The sequence below is a fragment of the Papio anubis genome, chromosome 4, assembly GCF_008728515.1.
Source record: "Papio anubis isolate 15944 chromosome 4, Panubis1.0, whole genome shotgun sequence".
NCBI lineage: Eukaryota > Metazoa > Chordata > Mammalia > Primates > Cercopithecidae > Papio > Papio anubis.
The window spans coordinates 172,213,612-172,231,350 of NC_044979.1; the positions used below are offsets into that span (position 1 = coordinate 172,213,612).

The following is a 17,739-nucleotide window of genomic DNA, read 5'->3' on the forward strand; positions in this document are numbered from 1 at the left end:
CAACCTAATAGCTACAGAGAACTTTCCAGAGGCCACTGCGCCCTCCTCCCACAGCTGCCACTTTGAGGACACCTGGGCTGAACTCCAGCTGTGCCCTCAAGCTCTGTTGGCTCCGGTTTCCTGGTGCTGCCCACCTCCCATGGTTGTAGTGGGGGTAGAATGAGGTAATCCTGTGAAATGAGCTGGAAGTAGACACCATGTATCTTTTCGTTAGAGAAGCAAACCCCCAAAGGAGAAGCATTGTCAGGCTTCTCTCTTTGCCACAGCCTTTGCCTACACCCTTCAGCAGCGATGTGAGTCAGCTGAGATGCAAATGTTAAGTAAGCCTGGGCAGAAAAGCACTGCTCTCTGCCTGGTCCCAGAGAGGCCTCTCTCCAGCCGGTGGCATGCTTGTTACACAGCAGCACTGCCTCATGCCCCCGGGTTCATCCTGACAGGGCGGTGGGGCCTGATGGAGACTGGATTCCTGCCTCCCAAGCCCCACAATCTTCTTTCCCATGTGAAAAAACCAAAAACATGTCATTCTGGTTAAACCTCCTCCTTGTTGGAAATTTAGAAAGTCAAGGAAAGCTGAAAGAAGAAAGTGACAATTATCTGTCATTTTCAGTCAGGTAAGAGTTAATATGTTTTGAGCCCTTCAGCTGTGTCTGCCAGTGTTCTAAATCCCCAAATAGATCATCTAATCTTTCAACAACCATATGATGTAAGGACTGATTATCCTCTTTTTATAAATGAGGAAATTGAGTCACAGGGGGGTTGGTAGCTTGTCCAGGATCACACAGTTTGTTGGAGGGTGTGGTGTGTGCACGTGCCCACTTTTTCATAATTAGGATTATACTTTACACATTTCTGAATCTTTTCTTCTGTTAACATCGTGTCATACACATTTCCCATAATATTACAATTTCTTATTAATCATCATTTTAATGGTGGTATAGTTTACCGTAACGTATTTACTCGTTTCCCTACTGTTGAACAGTTAAGTCTCTCCCCACCCCTTCCCCTGAATTTTCAGCAATACTGCAGTGAAACTCTTTGTACATAAGTCTGTGCTTGCACTGCTCACAATTTCCATAGGATCCATTCCCAGAAGTGAAATCAGTGTGTCGGAGGGTGGGAGCGATCAGACTGCTTTCCAGGAGGACCACACCAACTCATCCTTCCATCACACATGAAAATGCCTCTCACCGGCCCGGCGCCGTGGCTCATGCCTGTAATTGACTGCATAGTTTGCCATAATGGCAAACTATGGGAGGGCGAGGCAGGCGGATCACTTGAGGTCAGGAGTTTGAGACCAGCCTGGCTAACTGGCAAAACTGGGGAGGCTGAGGCAGGAGAATTGCTTGAACCCAGGAAGCAGAGGTTTCAGTGAGCCGAGATCATGCCACTGCACTCCAGCCTGAGCAACACAGAGAGAGTCTGTCTAAAAAAAAAAAAAGAAAGAAAGAAAGAAAGAAAAAAGAAAATGCCACTCACCATATATTAGCCGGTGTCACCTGTTGGCCTTCCATTTTTATTTTTAAGATAAAATTCACCTTTCTCACCATTTTCAGTGTTTTTTAGTTATATTCACAGTGTTGTACAACTATTGCCTTTAATTCGAGAATGTTTTCATCATCCCAAAGGAGCCTGTCACTCCAGTGCCCCTCGTCCTTCAGCCCCTGGCACCTACTCATTTGCTTTTGAACTCTGTGGATGTGCCTATTCTGGAGATTTCACGTAAAAGGAATCATACAATGTTTGTTTCTATTTTAATGTCTGTTGATCTGATGGATGGATCTGCCATTGAGTTAAACAAGGGAGTTGGGCATTTGTTCATCATTTCGCCCATTATATTTATTCTCTGATGAATTATTGTTCATGTTCTTTGCCTATATTGCTTTTAGGGCCTTTGTGTTTTTATCGATCTGTACAAACCCTTTATATAGTAAGGTGGATAACTCGGTGCAGTGTTTTCTTTTGCACCAAAATATTTTGATGTGGATGAGAAAGAGCCATCTGCAAGGTGAACAGGAAGCGTAAAGGGCCGTGGAGAGCCCAGGAGTGTTTGGGCAGAGACGGGGGGCTTTGCCTAGTGGTTTGATAGGAAGGCTGAATTTTTGTTGCATATGAGCCTCAAAGTCTGAATTTTTGTTGGATATACGCCTTGGGGAGTTTCCTTCAGTGCCAGCTGGTACAGTCACAGACTCAGCCCCTTTGGCCACCTCCCCAAATCTCTGCTCAGGCAGCTGCTAGTTAGGTCCAGGGACCAGTGCTGCCTTGAGAAGCAGGAATGTTCTGGAGCTGAGGACCCAGGCATCCAAGGGTGCCTTTCTAGACTTGTGCTATCCTCCCCTTCCCTGGAGAAGCTTCACCTCTCCTCTGCCCACCTGCAGGTTCTGGCACTTTCCTCCCCGACCTGCCTCCTGGAAGGCAGTGAGGTGGAACTGTGGTTTATGGGTGCACCGAGCCTTTGGCTGAGCTGCTTAGCAGCCTGGAGTTTGCACCCAAGCATAGAAGCAGGCCCATAGGCCCAGTTTTCAGGAACTCTGTAACCAAGTAGAGGTCCTTCCTACATAAACAACATAGCAAATTAATGAGCCCAAGGAAAACTGGGATTAATGGGAAGAAAATATAAATGGCAACAGAGTAACAAACAGTTTCACTGTGAATACCCTCATGTTCCTGAACGGCAAACAGCAACAGCTTGACACTTGGTTGAATGCACTTAACTGACTACTTTGTGTAAATAACTACATCACTCACCCCCCTGACCATTAAGGATTTGGGGATTAAGACATAATCATGGCATTTTGGAAACTAAAAAGCAGATTCAATTTTTTCACTCTGCCAGGTACAAACTGTGGTGGCGAATGTTTCCCTCAATGAAAGCAATGACTGTTAAATGAGAGTTCTTAATGGGTGGGAACTCCTTGAAGTTGTAGGCAAAATTCCTGTGTGCACATGTATGCGCGTGTGTGTGCGTGTGCGTGTGTGTGCACGTGCATGTGTGTGCGCCTGTGTGCGTGCGTGTGCGTGTGTGCACGTGGGTGCGTGCATGTGCATATGTGTGTGTGCACGTGTGCGTGCGTGCGTGTGTGTGCATGTGTGCGTGCACGTCTGTGTGTGTGCACGTGTCTGTGTGCGTGCGTGTGCGTGTGTGCACGTGGGTGCGTGCATGTGCATATGTGTGTGTGCACGTGTGTGCGTGCGTGTGTGTGCATGTGTGCGTGCACGTCTGTGTGTGTGTGCGTGTCTGTGCGTGCGTGTGCATGCGTGTGCACGTGTGTGTGTGCACACGCACGAGACACACACAGACATACATCCTCCAGCGGAGAAAGCCTGCCCCCTTTGGCAAGTTCTCAGAGGAGTCCATTGGGGGCAGCATCCCAGAGGTGGGGCCTGCAAAGCGTCTGAGGACTCATGTCACCTTGTGCTTGCAGTGTTGGTGAAGGGCCAGGTCACCACCAAGTACTACCGGCTGCTGTCCAAGCGGGGCGGCTGGGTGTGGGTGCAGAGCTACGCCACCGTGGTGCACAACAGCCGCTCGTCCCGGCCCCACTGCATCGTGAGTGTCAATTATGTTCTCACGTAAGTCACACGTATTTGTTTCTCTCCTTGCTCTTTTCTCTTCCTGTCCCACATCGGATGGCTCCCATAAGCACCATCTCTCTTTCTCTCTTTCCTCTTTCTCAAACTGTTCGTCTCCTTTTTTTTTTTTTTTCCCCCAGCAATCTGGTCATTTTGGAAGGTCCAAACTATTTCTATGCTCAGAGGTGAAGGTCAAGTGCTAGGCTGCAGGGGGAGCTAGGAGGAGGGGGTCTGCACTGGGCATAGCTTAGGATCCCATCACACAGCCTAGTGAGGAGCATCGGGGGTGGGTGGAGATGCCCCCCATCCTGAATAGGGTGCGCACCCCCGATCAAGAATACGAACTTGTGCTATCCATGCCTATAAGCCTTCAGGTCAACTTGGATGCTCCTGCTGTTTGAGACAGGAGATACCCCATTTTTTGCCTGCCTTCCTATAGAGCCGTTGCAAATGATGGTAAATATTTGGTCCTTTAAACATTCCAGAAGGTCAAGTTCAGTTGCAAATGCTTTTTTTTTTTTTTAATTAAAAAAATATATGTTTTTTTAGAGACGGAGTTTTTCTATGTTGCCCAGGCTGGTCTCAAACTCCTGGCTTCAAGCGATCCTCCCACTCAGCCTCCCAAAGTGCTGGAATTACAGGCATGAGCCAAGGTGCCCAGCCTGCAAATACTTTTAAGGCCATTAGAAGCAACAGGACAGATGTCTATCTGGGGCCATATATTACTTTCCACCCACCATAGCTATTGTACGTTAAATCACTTTGCTCCAGGCTCTGACCCTTGCTGTGCCCCAGCCCCGTGATGAAAAGGATTCTCATTTGTACTTTATCTAGGGTGAGGATTTAGGCTCTAGGTTTGTTCATAGAATGACTGTGTGTCTTAGAAATCAAGTGATTCTGGCAAAACTGTCAGGGAGAAAAGAGTTTAGCTCTTTAGTTATTCTTCCTGAGCAAACGTGTGGGCCGGTTCGCCAGGTCGACGTCTCCCTGTGTGAACATGACCCTGCTGAGTTGGTTCTTTAGGGTAGCGATGGGCCCCCAGTGTGAGAATACACAAAGCTGGTGGTCAGGCCCCCAGGCCCGCAGAGGGTCCCAGACTCTTGCCTCCTGGAGTGCTAACTGGAGAGGCAGCTGGGCCACAGGTGCTCATGTTGGATGCAGGTGGACCTGATCAATGGTATTTCCACCTGTCCCTTTTTCCCTTGACGGCTTTCCTAGTGGCCCACGGCCTCCCCCAGAAATGTGTTTGGGGCTTTATGGGACTGGAGAGAGCTCTGACCCGGCTCAGCATTTCCTGGGATGGCCCGGCCTGGGTCTGCAGACAGCTTTTATAATGAGGGTGAGCTGGCCTTGTCTCAAATCCCATCCACATCCAACCCCAGTGAAAAGACACATTGGAGCACTGAGAATGACCTCCCCAAGGGCTGGTGCCAGGGAAGCTGCTGCTGGACATGACTCGGCCCACTCTCGCCTTCCAGGGAGATTGAATACAAGGAACTTCAGCTGTCCCTGGAGCAGGTGTCCACTGCCAAGTCCCAGGACTCCTGGAGGACCGCCTTGTCTACCTCACAAGAAACTAGGAAATTAGTGAAACCCAAAAATACCAAGATGAAGACAAAGCTGAGAACAAACCCTTACCCCCCACAGGTAACACGCATGTCCTGCAGTTTTGGGGTGCTGACAGTTAGGGGTTCGAGACACCTGGACATGTTAAGGAATGGGAGCCTCTCATTGCACAGCAGGGATCTCCCTGCCATGCAGCAAGGTCCCTTCGGGAGGTCCTGCCTACACGGTAGTGACAGCCGGGGAAGGCTGACATCCCGGTGGGCTAGCCAAGTTTAGGAAACAGAAGACTAAATTGGAAAGGCACTTCAGCCTATTAGAAGCCACGGGTTAGATTCTAATGAGCTTGACGGGTTAGAATCCATGCGTTAGATTCTAGACTGGTGGGTTAGAACACCAGTCCATTGTATTTCCACAGCATTTAAAAAATGAAAGCCCTGCCTCTTTTTAAAAAAGTAGTTTGTGAGCTCCAGAAACAGCAATTGTCAGCCGGGCGTGGTGGCCCATGCCTGTAATACCAGCACTTTGGGAGGCCAAGGCAGGTGGATCACCTGAGATCGGGAGTTTGAGTCCAGCCTGGCCAACATGGTGAAACTCCATCTCTATTAAAAATACAAAAATTAGCTGGGCGTGGTGGCGCGTGCCTGTAGTCCCAGCTACTCAGGAGGCTGAGACAGGGGAATCGCTTGAACCCAGGAGGTAGAGGTTGCAGTGAGCCGAGACAGTGCCACTGCACTCCAGCCTGGGTGACAGAGCAAGACTCCATCACAAAAATAAGTAAATAAATAAATAAGTGCTCTGACTGTTCTGTGCCAAGTGAACTTTGGTAGCATGGTCATTAGCAGATAGACCCGTTGAACGTCACTGCCTCCATATTATGCCAAAAAAAGAAAGAAAGAAAAGAAACAGCAAGTGTCCATGTGTGTCTGATTTGTTGTTAGTTCGGGGTGTGGGATCTCTTTCTACCCTGGGAGTAGGTCACTGGGGTATCGCTTGTTGTGTGCCTGTCACCAGTGGGACCTTGCTGTGGTGGCGAGGGTAGGGGCAGCCCTTGGATGGGCTTGGGCCCTGTTGGGGCGGATCTTGTAGGGCCGGAAGGCAGCTTCCTTCCTGCCGGCCCCTCGCTCGCCCTTCATCCATCTTCTCTGCCATGCAGCAATACAGCTCGTTCCAAATGGACAAACTGGAATGCGGCCAGCTCGGAAACTGGAGAGCCAGTCCCCCTGCAAGCGCTCCCGTTCCTCCGGAACCGCAGCTCCACTCAGAGAGTAGTGACCTTCTGTACACGCCATCCTACAGCCTGCCCTTCTCCTACCATTACGGACACTTCCCTCTGGACTCTCACGTCTTCAGCAGCAAAAAGCCAATGCTGCCGGCCAAGTTTGGGCAGCCCCAAGGATCCCCTTGTGAGGTGGCACGCTTTTTCCTGAGCACACTGCCAGCCAGTGGTGAATGCCAGTGGCATTATGCCAACCCCCTAGTGCCTAGCAGCTCGTCTACAGCTAAACATCCTCCAGAGCCACCGGCGAACACTGCTCGGCACGGCCTAGTGCCAAGCTACGAAGGTGGGTCAGGTCTGCTCGTGGGGAAGGCGGGAGGACTGGGCACGGCCGGGGGCTGAAGCAGCCGTGGTGGTGGGTGGCAGATGGAGACAGAACCCTCACGCTTTGGGCAAACTTGCCCTCTTTCTGCTTCTACGTAGGGCTTGCTGTGCTTCCCTGCTCTCAATGCAGGCACTCCTCGGGAGTGAGAAATGGCAGTCTGCCTGCCTCGGGAACACTAGTGACAGTATAAAGGGCAAAGGAAAACCGAGTATCCCGCCTTCACATAAATCCTGGCCACATTCACCACCCAAAGGGGGGCAGTGATTTTCCAAACCAGCTCCCAGGTGCTGAGAACACCCCAGCTGCATTTCTTTTCAAGATTCCTTTCCACTCCATCCAGAAGTGAATATTTGAGACAAACGGCCTACTGGCTGTTTTTCCATGCCAATTTTGGAAGTGGGGAAAACTATGGTGGACATTCGTGGGCTTGGGGACAGAAATGCCACTCACCAACCCAGGGCAAAGAACACAAACCCTCCAGGCCTCAGTTTCTTCACTTGTAAAATGGGGTCATAAGCTGTGATGCGTCTATTTCCAAAGACACGGCACACAGTAGGGGCCTGCCCTGCACATGCTAGTTCAACAGCAGAAAGGAATGGCCTTTCGCCGCTTCTGGTGGCAGGCAAGCACACGTCCTCTGCGGAGATACTGCCAGCTCTCCAGAACGCAGACTGGCTCCTGTTTGCTCACTGGAACAGCCCCAGGCAGAGAGTGGAAGGTGGGGACGGAGGTTTAGCTGCAGGACATGTATTCCCGTTGCACCCAGACTAACTGCCGCTCAGAGTGTAGACCGAGATGGTGCAGATGTCCTGCAGTGCCACTAAAATGTGGGTGAAGGTGACATCAGGATTATGTGCCCCAGGTCGGGCTCGGTGGCTCACGCCTGTAATCCCAGCACTTTGGGAGGCCAAGGTGGGCGGATCACCTGAGGTCAGGAGTTTGAGACCAGCCTGGCCAACGTAGTGAAACCCCATCTCCACTAAAAATACAAAAATTAGTTGGGCACGGTGGTGAGCACCTGTAATCCTGGCTACTCCGGAGGCTGAGGTGGGAGGATCACTTGAACCTGGGAGGTGGAGGTTGCAGTGAGCTGAGAGCACACCACTGCACTCCAGCCTGGGTAACAGAGTGAGCCTCTGTCTCAAAAAAAAAAAAGAAAAAAAAAAGAAAAAGGATGACGTGCCCCAGAAAAGCAGCACACCGGCCCCTGCTTAAAGACGAAGGAATTAAAGAAGAGAGCTCCGCGAAGTTCCCTCACCCCTCTCTAGAGGCAGGTAGGGCTCTGCTCCTTTTGGGCCTCATCCTGCTGCTTCTGCACATCCTAGGAATCTCTCGCTCTGTCTTGTGACTTGAAGCTGAGATAACATTTCTTCCCGAATCTGAGAAGAGGGATAGATTACAGGAGAATGCCGCCTTTCTGGAAATCACTAGGACATGTTTTTTCAGAAGTAGCTAACTTAGAAAGGACCACACTGGCGACCAGGGCCAGGCCGCCTGCCTTTTGACCTGGCCTGTCCCAGGAGCCACTGATCCCTTAGATTTGCATCCGCCACACCCATGAACACCTTGGGTCCCTCACATAACCAAGGAAGGGATCTTCCAGAACATCCAAGCAAAGGAAGACAAAGCAAAGGGTTTTGATAATAGCTGAAAATATTACCCGCTTGAGATTGACTTGAGTTTGTGTGTCTGAAGCTGGCTAATGCTGTCACATGGTATTTGACTTTTACTACTATTTTAAAAGTGAAAGAGGTTAACAATCTCCTTATCACACACTTGATAAAAAGTGGACCCAAGGTGCTAATTTGAGGCAATTTGCGATCAGCTTCCTAGCCTTTTTGGTATTAAAGGAAGACAAATGTTGACAAACAAACAGAAAACGACAAAAACAAAACAAAACAAAACAAAAAAACAAGCCAGGGAGCGACTTAATGTCAGGCATTGGACTGAGTAGATGGGAGTGGTTACTTTTCATTAGGACACAGCGAAACCGATCAGGGTGGTTACCACCCCTCTCCACTGAGGGACGGGCAGAAGAAGTCAAGGCAGACAGGGGCCATGCAACACCAGGGCCCCTGGTGGCCTCTAGACCTCTGCCGTCCAATCAGGTAGCCAGCCACCAACCCTGTGTGGTCTTGAACATGGAAATGTGGCCAGTGCAGTGAGGCAGGTGTGACCTGTGCTCTGCATCTCAGTACCAAAAAAAAAAAAAAGAATAAAATATCCCAATAATTGTTCCACACTGATTGCACATTGAGATAGTATTTTGGATATGTTACATTACAGCGTATTATTTAACAGGCATTCCACCTGTTTCTCTGCTTTGTATCGTGGAACATTTCAGGTCGCGTCCTGAGAATGGACAGCGCGGCCTAGACTAAGGCGGGGGAGGGCGACAGCGATCCCGCGGGTGGAGCGCGTGGGCGCCGAGGGCTGGTGGCTGCGCCCGGGGCTTGGGGGTGGGGTGGGGTGGCTGCGGTCGTGCCCCTTGCTGCCCTCTAACGTGTCGCCTGTCCCCGCAGCGCCCGCCGCCGCCGTGCGCAGGTTCGGCGAGGACACCGCGCCCCCGAGCTTCCCGAGCTGCGGCCACTACCGCGAGGAGCCCGCGCTGGGCCCGCCCAAGGCCGCCCGCCAGGCCGCCCGGGACGGGGTACGGCTGGCGCTGGCCCGCGCGACGCCGGAGTGCTGCGCGCCCCCGGCCCCCGAGCCCCCGGGCGCGCCGCCGCAGCTGCCCTTCGTGCTGCTCAACTACCACCGCGTGCTGACCCGGCGCGGACCGCTGGGGGGCGCCGCACCCGCCGCCTCCGGCTTGGCCTGCGCTCCCGGCGGCCCCGAGGCGGCGACCAGCGCGCTGCGGCCCCGGCACCCGAGCCCCGCCGCCGCCTCCCCAGCCGGCACGCCACTGCCGCACTACCTGGGCGCCTCGGTCATCATCACCAACGGGAGGTGACCCGCCGGCCGCCGGCGCCAGGAGCCTGGACCCGGCTTCGGGGCTGCGGCGCCACCGAGCCCGGCAGGTGCGCACGACCTACGTTAATTTATGCAGAGACAGCTATTTGAATTGGACCCCGCCGCCGACTTGCGGATTTCCACCGCGGAGGCCGCGCGCGCCGGTGCCGAGGGTCGAGGAGCGCCCGGGTCCGGGCAGGTGACCGCCCACCTCTGTCCTGCGAGGGCCAGTGCGACCCAGTTGCTGGTGGCTTGGTTTCCTCACCTTGAAATCGGGCTTCACGCATCTTGCCTTGTCCCCAACGTTCCACGATAGTCCCGCTGGGGGATTTAAGCGATTTCACTCCGCAAATATCCTCCACTTTCAGGAGGGAAACCCACCCTGCCGCAGTCCGCTCTTCCAAGTGGACGGCAGCCCTGGAAGGCGACGCCTGTGTCCGAGCCCTTTTAGATGCTTAGGTGAAGGCAGAAGTGACGATTGTAAGTCCCATGAATACACAACTCCACTGTCTTTAAGTCATTCAAGAGTCTCATTATTTTTGTTTTATTTAACCCTTTCTTCAATACAAAAACCAACAAGCCAAGACTAAGGGGGTGACCATGCAATTCCATTTTGTGTGTCTGTGAACATGGGTGTGCTTCACAAATCCATTAACAAGCTCTTACCTCCCCCTAACCCCTGTGAACTCTTGATAACACCAAGAGTAGCACCTTCAGAATATATTGAATAGGCATTAAATGCAAAAATATATATGTAGCCAGAGAGTTTATGAGAATGACCCTGTCAAGCTTAATTATTACGTGGCAAAATCCCTCTGGTCCACACAGCTCTGTAATTCACTAGGCTCATGTTTGCTACAAATAGTGCTAATAAAGTTAAATTGCATGTGCAATACCAAACACTGTCAATGGACTGCACCGTGTGGATGAAAAACATGCTTAAGGGGATGTAATGAAAATGATGTAGACATTTTAAGCATTTTCTACACATCAAGAAAACGTCATAAGAACGTTACGTGTGCAACAGGTAAACAGAAATCCTTTCGTAAAGCACCAGCAGTGTTTAAAAAATGAGCTTCCATTAATTTTTATTTTTTATGGGTTTTGCTTAAAGATCTCAACATTGAAAAATCCTGCCATGGCTCTGAACTGCACCAATGCATTGAACCACCATCTTTCAATTTTCTTCATCCTATCAACACTGCATCATTCTGCTGCTTTATCAAAATGGTTTATATTAGGAAACTTTTTCCACCTGAACGGAAAGAGGTTTTCCCAAATGTTTTAAACTCATTGTTCTAGAATCAAGTGCACCTACACCAGCTGCTCTCAAAATGTGAATTTTTTTTTTTTTTTGCCAACCCTGTGTCACTTAGTGAGGACCTGATACAATCCCTACAGGGTGTCTGTCAGTGGGCCTCATGGTAAGAGTCACAATTTGCAAATTTAGGACTGTGGGTCATGTAGCGAAGGGGCTGGATGGTAGGAAGGGAGGTGCCCGCCTCTCCACGCACTCAGCTATACCTCATTCACAGCTCCTTGTGAGTGTGTGCACGGGAAATAAGCCGAGGGTATTTTTTTTTTTTTTAATGTTCATGAGTCTTATAATTAAACCATGATTCTTGAAAGGTGTAGGTTTGATTACTAGGAGATACCACCGACATTTTTCAATAAAGTACCGCAAAATGCTTTTGTGTCTACCTTGTTATTAACTTTTGGGGCTGTATTTCGTAAAAATAAATCAAGGCTATCGGAGCAGTTCAATAACAAAGGTTACTGTTGAGGAAAAAGACCCTATTATAGATTTACAAGTGGCAACGTGAACAGGCGTAACAGTGTGTATGTACTTGAAAAAGAAAATGTGTACTAGTGAAAACGTCCTTGTCTAAACAAACTTCACCGTTTTCATAACCTAGAACATGAAGGAAGATTCTTACATGAGCTGGCTTCAGGACGGCCAGGGCTGAGTGCAAAGTTAGCAGAGCTGTTACTATGGCAACCTAATATTGTTACCTCCATCTTGAAGAGTCTGCACATTCAAGCTGGGGATAGCGTTTCTTGACTTCTGTGAGGCTCTGGTAGGGGAAGCGGAAGCATTTTAATACATATGCCTCTCTTTTACAAAAAGGAAAAAAAATCGTCGTGGGTCCTAACATGTACCATGTTGACAAAAATGCCAGATCAAATGGATTTGAGAAATAAGCCCAATTCCAGGCTGGCTCAGCCCTCCACGGGGCCTCCCAGGGAAAGGAATTCCTTTATGTTCTTGGAAACCCTTTTCTAGAAAAGCCATTCCATTCATACCTTTGTAGAGCAGTGGCCTGGGTGTGGAGGGCAGTGTGGAGGGTATCTGTAAGAGCCTGTATTTTCTGCCTCCCTTGCCCCCACCTCTTTTATCCTTTTAAAAGTCCTATCAGCCCTGCCTTCGTCCCTTCTGCCCTAAGCCCTAAGAGTGGGGGAGGTTTAATACGGCCAATGGATCTTGTATAAAGTCTACCTAAGTTTTAATTTACCAGAGCTATAAGATGGTTAAGGTAGACTGGGGGTGCTGTTACAGATAAAATGGGATACAAAGAACATTTGCAAATAAATGCCATAAAATTACAGTAGCTTGGAATTTTAGTGAATCATAGCCCATGTGTTATCTAGAATGCATTATTCAAGCTGTTCCTAAACTTAAGTATGACATATAAGGTTAAAATCTTGGGAGGAAAAACTGTTCAGATGAAAAGTCAAGCAGTTGCCACAAAAGAATAAGAAAAATCCTAAAAATAATCTAGAAGTTGTTACATTTATTTCTCACCTCAATTAAAAGGGTTTTTGCTTTGGGGTTTTATTAACTTTCATTCTTTGGAGTAATAATATTTTTCTTGTGTATGGCGCTGAATACATCTGTCAATAATACATCAAAAAAAACAAAAAACAAAAAAAAAACCTGGCTTCTTAATACTTGGAAATACATACATATTCCTTATTATGTAAAACACTTTATTTATTTTGTAAAAATATGTTTAAATATGAATAAAAATACTGTAACCCAAAGTAGTTGCCTACTTTTAAAAATGAAACTTGTAAAAATAAGGTTGAGCCCAAACCACATAGAAAGTCTTAGTTTATTTTGGTAGACTTGCTTTTTATAGGCATTGGTTTAAAGTGATTCTTTTCAGAGGCATTCCTTGAGAAGTTAAAATGCAGAGGCTGACACTTTCTTTTATTTCAAATATGCATAGTGATTAACCAGCAATAAGGATTCTCCCATGTTCTGCCTGTTAAGAGCAAACAGATCTGGAGAACGGACGCCCACCCCGCCTCCCTTCTCCATCTGAAGCAGTGTGGTGAGGCTGGCTCCTCTCTTTGTTCCCAGACTCCAGGGCAAGGGGCGGCCATGCTGCATATGCTGTGGCTTGGGGGACCCCCAGAGGCTGTGCTCTGTGGCCCGTGCTCCCCCGATGTGGGCCTGTGCACCGGCAACCCAGTGGGCCGCTTGCTCTCACATCAGGCCACGTCAGCCTGCTGCAGTGAAACTCAACCATGATTTTACTTCGAACACAAATCCTTCCTACTTCCACCACTCCCTGGCAGAGTTCCCAGTGCCAAAAAGCACTGCTGGGGTGGGGGTGGGGACAGGAAGCCCAGTTATTGCTGTGTTCGATTTTAGGGGGCACTTCCCCAAGAGTCCCCCTGAAACCTGTTACCAGCCTGGAAGGGAGGATATCTTGCCTTTTACAAAATACGGTCAATACTCAATGCACAGCCTCTAAAGCAAGGGCTATTCCAGTGTTCTAAAAGCACAGGCCAATCCTGAGTTTAGTGACCACATTTTAAAGATCATGAGGAAAATGCCAAGTTCCCATTAAGACTTTAAAGCTCCTTCACATCCCAGGTTGCCGGGTGCGTAAGTGGCCCAAATTGGAGAATGTGGTAGAGCAGGTAGACAGGTTTCGCTAACACTAACAGCTATCAGTAAAATGCCTTGATTCAGCTAATTCTATAGGAAGCAGAGTTTTGAGAGTCTTTGGTTCACGTGAGGCAAAATCAGATTTATGGAAAACGCAGCATCTGCTTCAAGGCTGCTTTATCTCCCTCAAGACAACTGGGTCTCCTGCGCGGCGGAGAAGCGCCTGTTGGAAAGCACAGAGCACAGCAGTATGCCCGGAACATCTCCATATCCTTTGACAAGGCCACACGTCATTAGTTTTAATTTGCAGAAAGGAAATTAAATGATAACATTTTTTTTTCCCAAAGCAGAATGTCCAGAATAGGACTTCAGCTTAAAACAAAACATAGCATGTTTTTCATTAAATAACCCCCAAAGAAATTCAAAAAGTGATGATGGCAGCTCTGAGAGGGCTTGCCTTATATTACAAAGTCTGAGAAATGAAACCTGCATCGTTAGCCTCGAGATCTTTGTCCCTGATGATATTTTGCAGATGCCCTCTCAAGGGTGACTCCATTTTGTAATTTGGGGGTGGTGTGGACTTATATTTTATTTAAGCTTCTAATTTCAAAAGAAGGCTTGGGCATTTCAGAAGAGTGGTTTCTTTGTGGTTTGTTTGTTCGTTTTTATTTTTTTGAGAATAATAATTCTAATTGAAGCCTCATTTCCAAAAATTACTTTTTAAGTTCTTTTAATGTTTCATTTCCAAAAAATATATATTGGGTATTTTTTCTTCCTATGGGGCGGTCCTGTGCTTAGCTAAAGGTAGACAAATTTTATACTAAAAACCACAAGTTTCTGGAATTAGCCTGACTGGGTAAGACCTGGATAAAGATGGTGCTAGTTTACCATGAAGGGATTTTGTTCAAAGCTGAAAGTGCCATCAAACTTTCTTTCCACTAATTTCAGCTGGGACTGGCAGGAAGACAGAAGACTGGACAAAAATTGGCCTTTTAAAGCTGAAAAGTAACGGGTATGATTCATAAGTTCAACAGAGATAGGAGGGACATGGAAAAGGCATGGTGTACATCTGGGAAAAGCGAGTGCATATCAAAAGCCTTCCTTTCTTTTGTTCTTTCGTGAGACTTGTAGCACATCAGATTTTGAATGTCTTCTTTTAAAGCTATGTGCGTACACACGCACGCACACACATATGCGGGCACGCACACACACATCCTCCCTCTGAAATGATGGTGTTCAGTATCCATAACATTTTCTTTCTTGGTAATATGGGGTAAATGAGGGGGGCAAAAAACCCTGTGACTTCTGAGTGAAATGCCATGTCTTCTGTATCCCGTGAGCTGCACAGTCTTGCAGGAATGCTCCACATCTCAGAGTGAATCTGAAACTGGGTTAAAAGCTCCAAGTCCTCCCTTGTATGTGGTATGAGTGTGCCTTCATCTCCAGCTATTAGAGCCAAATCGCCCACCTCCTCATCCAAGTGATGCCTGATCAGATATTTAAGGATTCTGAACTTGAGCCCATCTCTTCACAATATGCAGTAAATTTAAACTTACTTAAGAAAGTAAGTCCCTAACTCAGGACATTTAAACTTCCTTAGGAAAGGAGAGCTCATTGAATGATGTGAAAGTAATCAACCGATTTCCTCTACAAGGTCATCGCAACCACACGGGTTAGCTGTGTCTCTACAGGTGTTTAGACTTCACTATGGGGCCACACCACCGGGGAGAGAGTAACTCTTGGAAGTCTACCTTCCCTTTCCTTCATTAACAAAAACACAGAACAATGACTAAGTGTCACATCATGTTCTTATAGTTCAACACCTCCCCGGATGCTTACAGACAGTGATAGCACACCTCTAACTCACCACTGTCCTGGGCCCAAGAGCGTATTTTGGTTTGTTTTTTCATAGACTAGGGGTAAAGGTCTCCACTACTGGGAAAATATCTGAATTCTCCCATTGCCATTTCCATGTAAAAACTCCCCCTGACAATAAACAGAAGTCCAAGCCCCAGAGGGGAGACCGATCTCCCACCTGTGGGAGGGCTTTCCCTAAACTAAATGTTCTACTTCTTAACCATCTATCCCAGAGCCTCTTCAAACACCAAAGAAAATGACAACAAAACAAACCTAAAACAAAAAACAGAAACATAGAAAAAGAACCAAAGACTTCACAAATGAATTGGAGGAAGAGAAAATTCACCTACAACTCTAAATTAGATTTCCAGATGCGTGGGCACGGACAGGCGGCCGCGATGAAAGCTGAATGCTCACGGTGGTGGTTCTGCACTGGGCTCGGACCCCAGCCCAGTGGCATCCTCGCCTGCTGCCCAGGTGCCAGGCCCGGTGAGTCAGGAGGGCAGGCCCAGGCCCGTCTCAGGGACGCCCGGCATTACCGCCGTTTGGGGAGGATGAGGTTTCTCAGCATGTCGAAGGAGTTGCCATCGGGGTGCACAGTCACAACCTCGCCGCCCTCCTGGTGAACCTGGAGGAAGCCAGAATCGTCCAGGCCAACGATGGACACCTTTGGTCCATCCGCACTGCCCAGATGGACTTGCTGACCACTGAAAAGGAAGAACAGCGTGAGGTCACTGGGAGGTGTCACAGGATGGCTTAAGACAATGAGCTGAAGAATAATCCATGATGAGAGGGCTGGGGGTGCTGGGGAGAGGGCTGAGGCTCGCTGCGGGGAAAAGGCAGCCTGGGCTGAGCTCTGACTTTCTTCCACCCTGGTGAATGGTTTTAAGAACTACTCAAAGAACCAGCAGGGTGCAAGTTCAACAAGGAGTCGAAATTTCTTCACACAACATCACTCTCCTAATTCTGGTCATTAGCGGTGATGGTTCGAGCCACTTCCTCATCTCCCAGCACTTTTAAGAAACACTCTGCAACTCTAGGTTTTTTGGCTGAGGTTGGAGGAAAATAGCCTGAGTTGGCAAACAATGTTTTATCTCATAAAACAAAGTTGGGTCACATCAGCCACAAGTGAAATTCATCCTGATCCTATTTCTTTCGAATATTTTCCAAATATACTCAACTCACATCCTTCTTAACAGCTTTCAACATATAGAATTTTCTCAAGTTTTTATTTTGAAGAATTTCAAATCACAGAAAAGCTGAAAGAATAGTACAACAAACCTCATATTCTCTTCCATTCTCACACCAAATGAAAATACTTTCCATATTTGCTTTCTTTCTTCACATATAAACACATATAAGCACACATTTTTTTTTTTTTCCTGCATCATGTAAAGGTAAGTTGCAGCTGGGTGTAGCAGCTCATGCTTGTAATCTTAGCACTTTGGGAGGCCAAGGTGGGAGGACTGCTTGAGGCCAGGAGTTCAAGACCAGTCTGGGCAATATAGTGAGACCCTGCTTCTACAAAAAAAAAAAAAAAAAAACCTTTTTGAATTAGTGGCCTGTGTGGCACATTCCTGTTGTCTTAGCTACTTGGGAGGCTGAGGCAGGAGGATCATTTGAGCCCGGGAGTTCGAGGTTTCAGTAGTGAGCTATGATGGCACCACTGCACTCCAGTGACAGAGCAAGACCCTCTCTTTAAAAAAAAAAAAAAAAAAAAAAAAAGGAATAGAAATAGAAAACAAATGAAAATTTTAAAAAGTTTTTTAAAAGCTGCAGGCATTGTGACACTTTCTGCTTAAATACTTTATCTCCTGAGAACAAGAACCTCTTACAAAACTATAATAGCATTAACCATGACCAGTCAAGAAAGTCTGGATACAAGAGGTCCATGTTCATGTCATTCCCACTGTTCCTTTAATATCCTTTGTGGATATTTCCCTCCATCCAGGATCACATACATTACATTTAGATGTCATGCCTCTTTCATCTTCTCTAATCCCAAACAATTCTGCCACCTTTTTTTTTTTTGTCCAATTGTTTGTGTGCAGACACTGACATTTTTGCAGGGCACAGGCCTGTGGTTGTAAAATCAGTGAGTGGTCCTCGAACTTCAGCTGCGTGAGAATCCCCGGAGCATCTGTTATGACACAGGGTGCTGGGCCCAGCCCAGGGGTTTCTGATGCGGTAGCCCCTGGTTGAGGCTGAGGCCACTGCCTGGGATCTCATTTTGAGTACCACTGTTACCTAGAAGGTTTGACAATTTAGATGCATCTGATTGTTTCTTCACAATTAGAA

The 17,739-nt window shown here is 47.9% G+C and overlaps 2 protein-coding genes across 9 annotated transcripts in view; one reads left to right on the plus strand and one right to left on the minus strand.

The window, feature by feature from the left end:
- Positions 1-12,437, plus strand: part of SIM2 (SIM bHLH transcription factor 2) — a 48,706-nt gene extending 36,269 nt beyond the window's left edge. Inside the window, exons 8-11 of the mRNA XM_003895511.5 lie at positions 3,423-3,570; positions 5,049-5,217; positions 6,290-6,698; positions 9,260-12,437. Coding sequence (XP_003895560.1) covers positions 3,423-3,570; positions 5,049-5,217; positions 6,290-6,698; positions 9,260-9,687 — 1,154 coding nt within the window. The 3' untranslated portion in view covers positions 9,688-12,437. The remainder of the gene's footprint in view (positions 1-3,422; positions 3,571-5,048; positions 5,218-6,289; positions 6,699-9,259) is intronic.
- A 344-nt stretch (positions 12,438-12,781) lies between these two features.
- The window catches only part of HLCS (holocarboxylase synthetase), a 245,862-nt gene continuing 240,904 nt past the window's right edge, over positions 12,782-17,739 (minus strand). For all 8 annotated transcript variants that reach the window (XM_021935523.2, XM_021935526.2, XM_021935525.2 and 5 more), the window contains one exon: positions 12,782-16,148. In XM_021935523.2, coding sequence (XP_021791215.2) covers positions 15,977-16,148 — 172 coding nt within the window. In that variant the 3' untranslated portion in view covers positions 12,782-15,976. The remainder of the gene's footprint in view (positions 16,149-17,739) is intronic.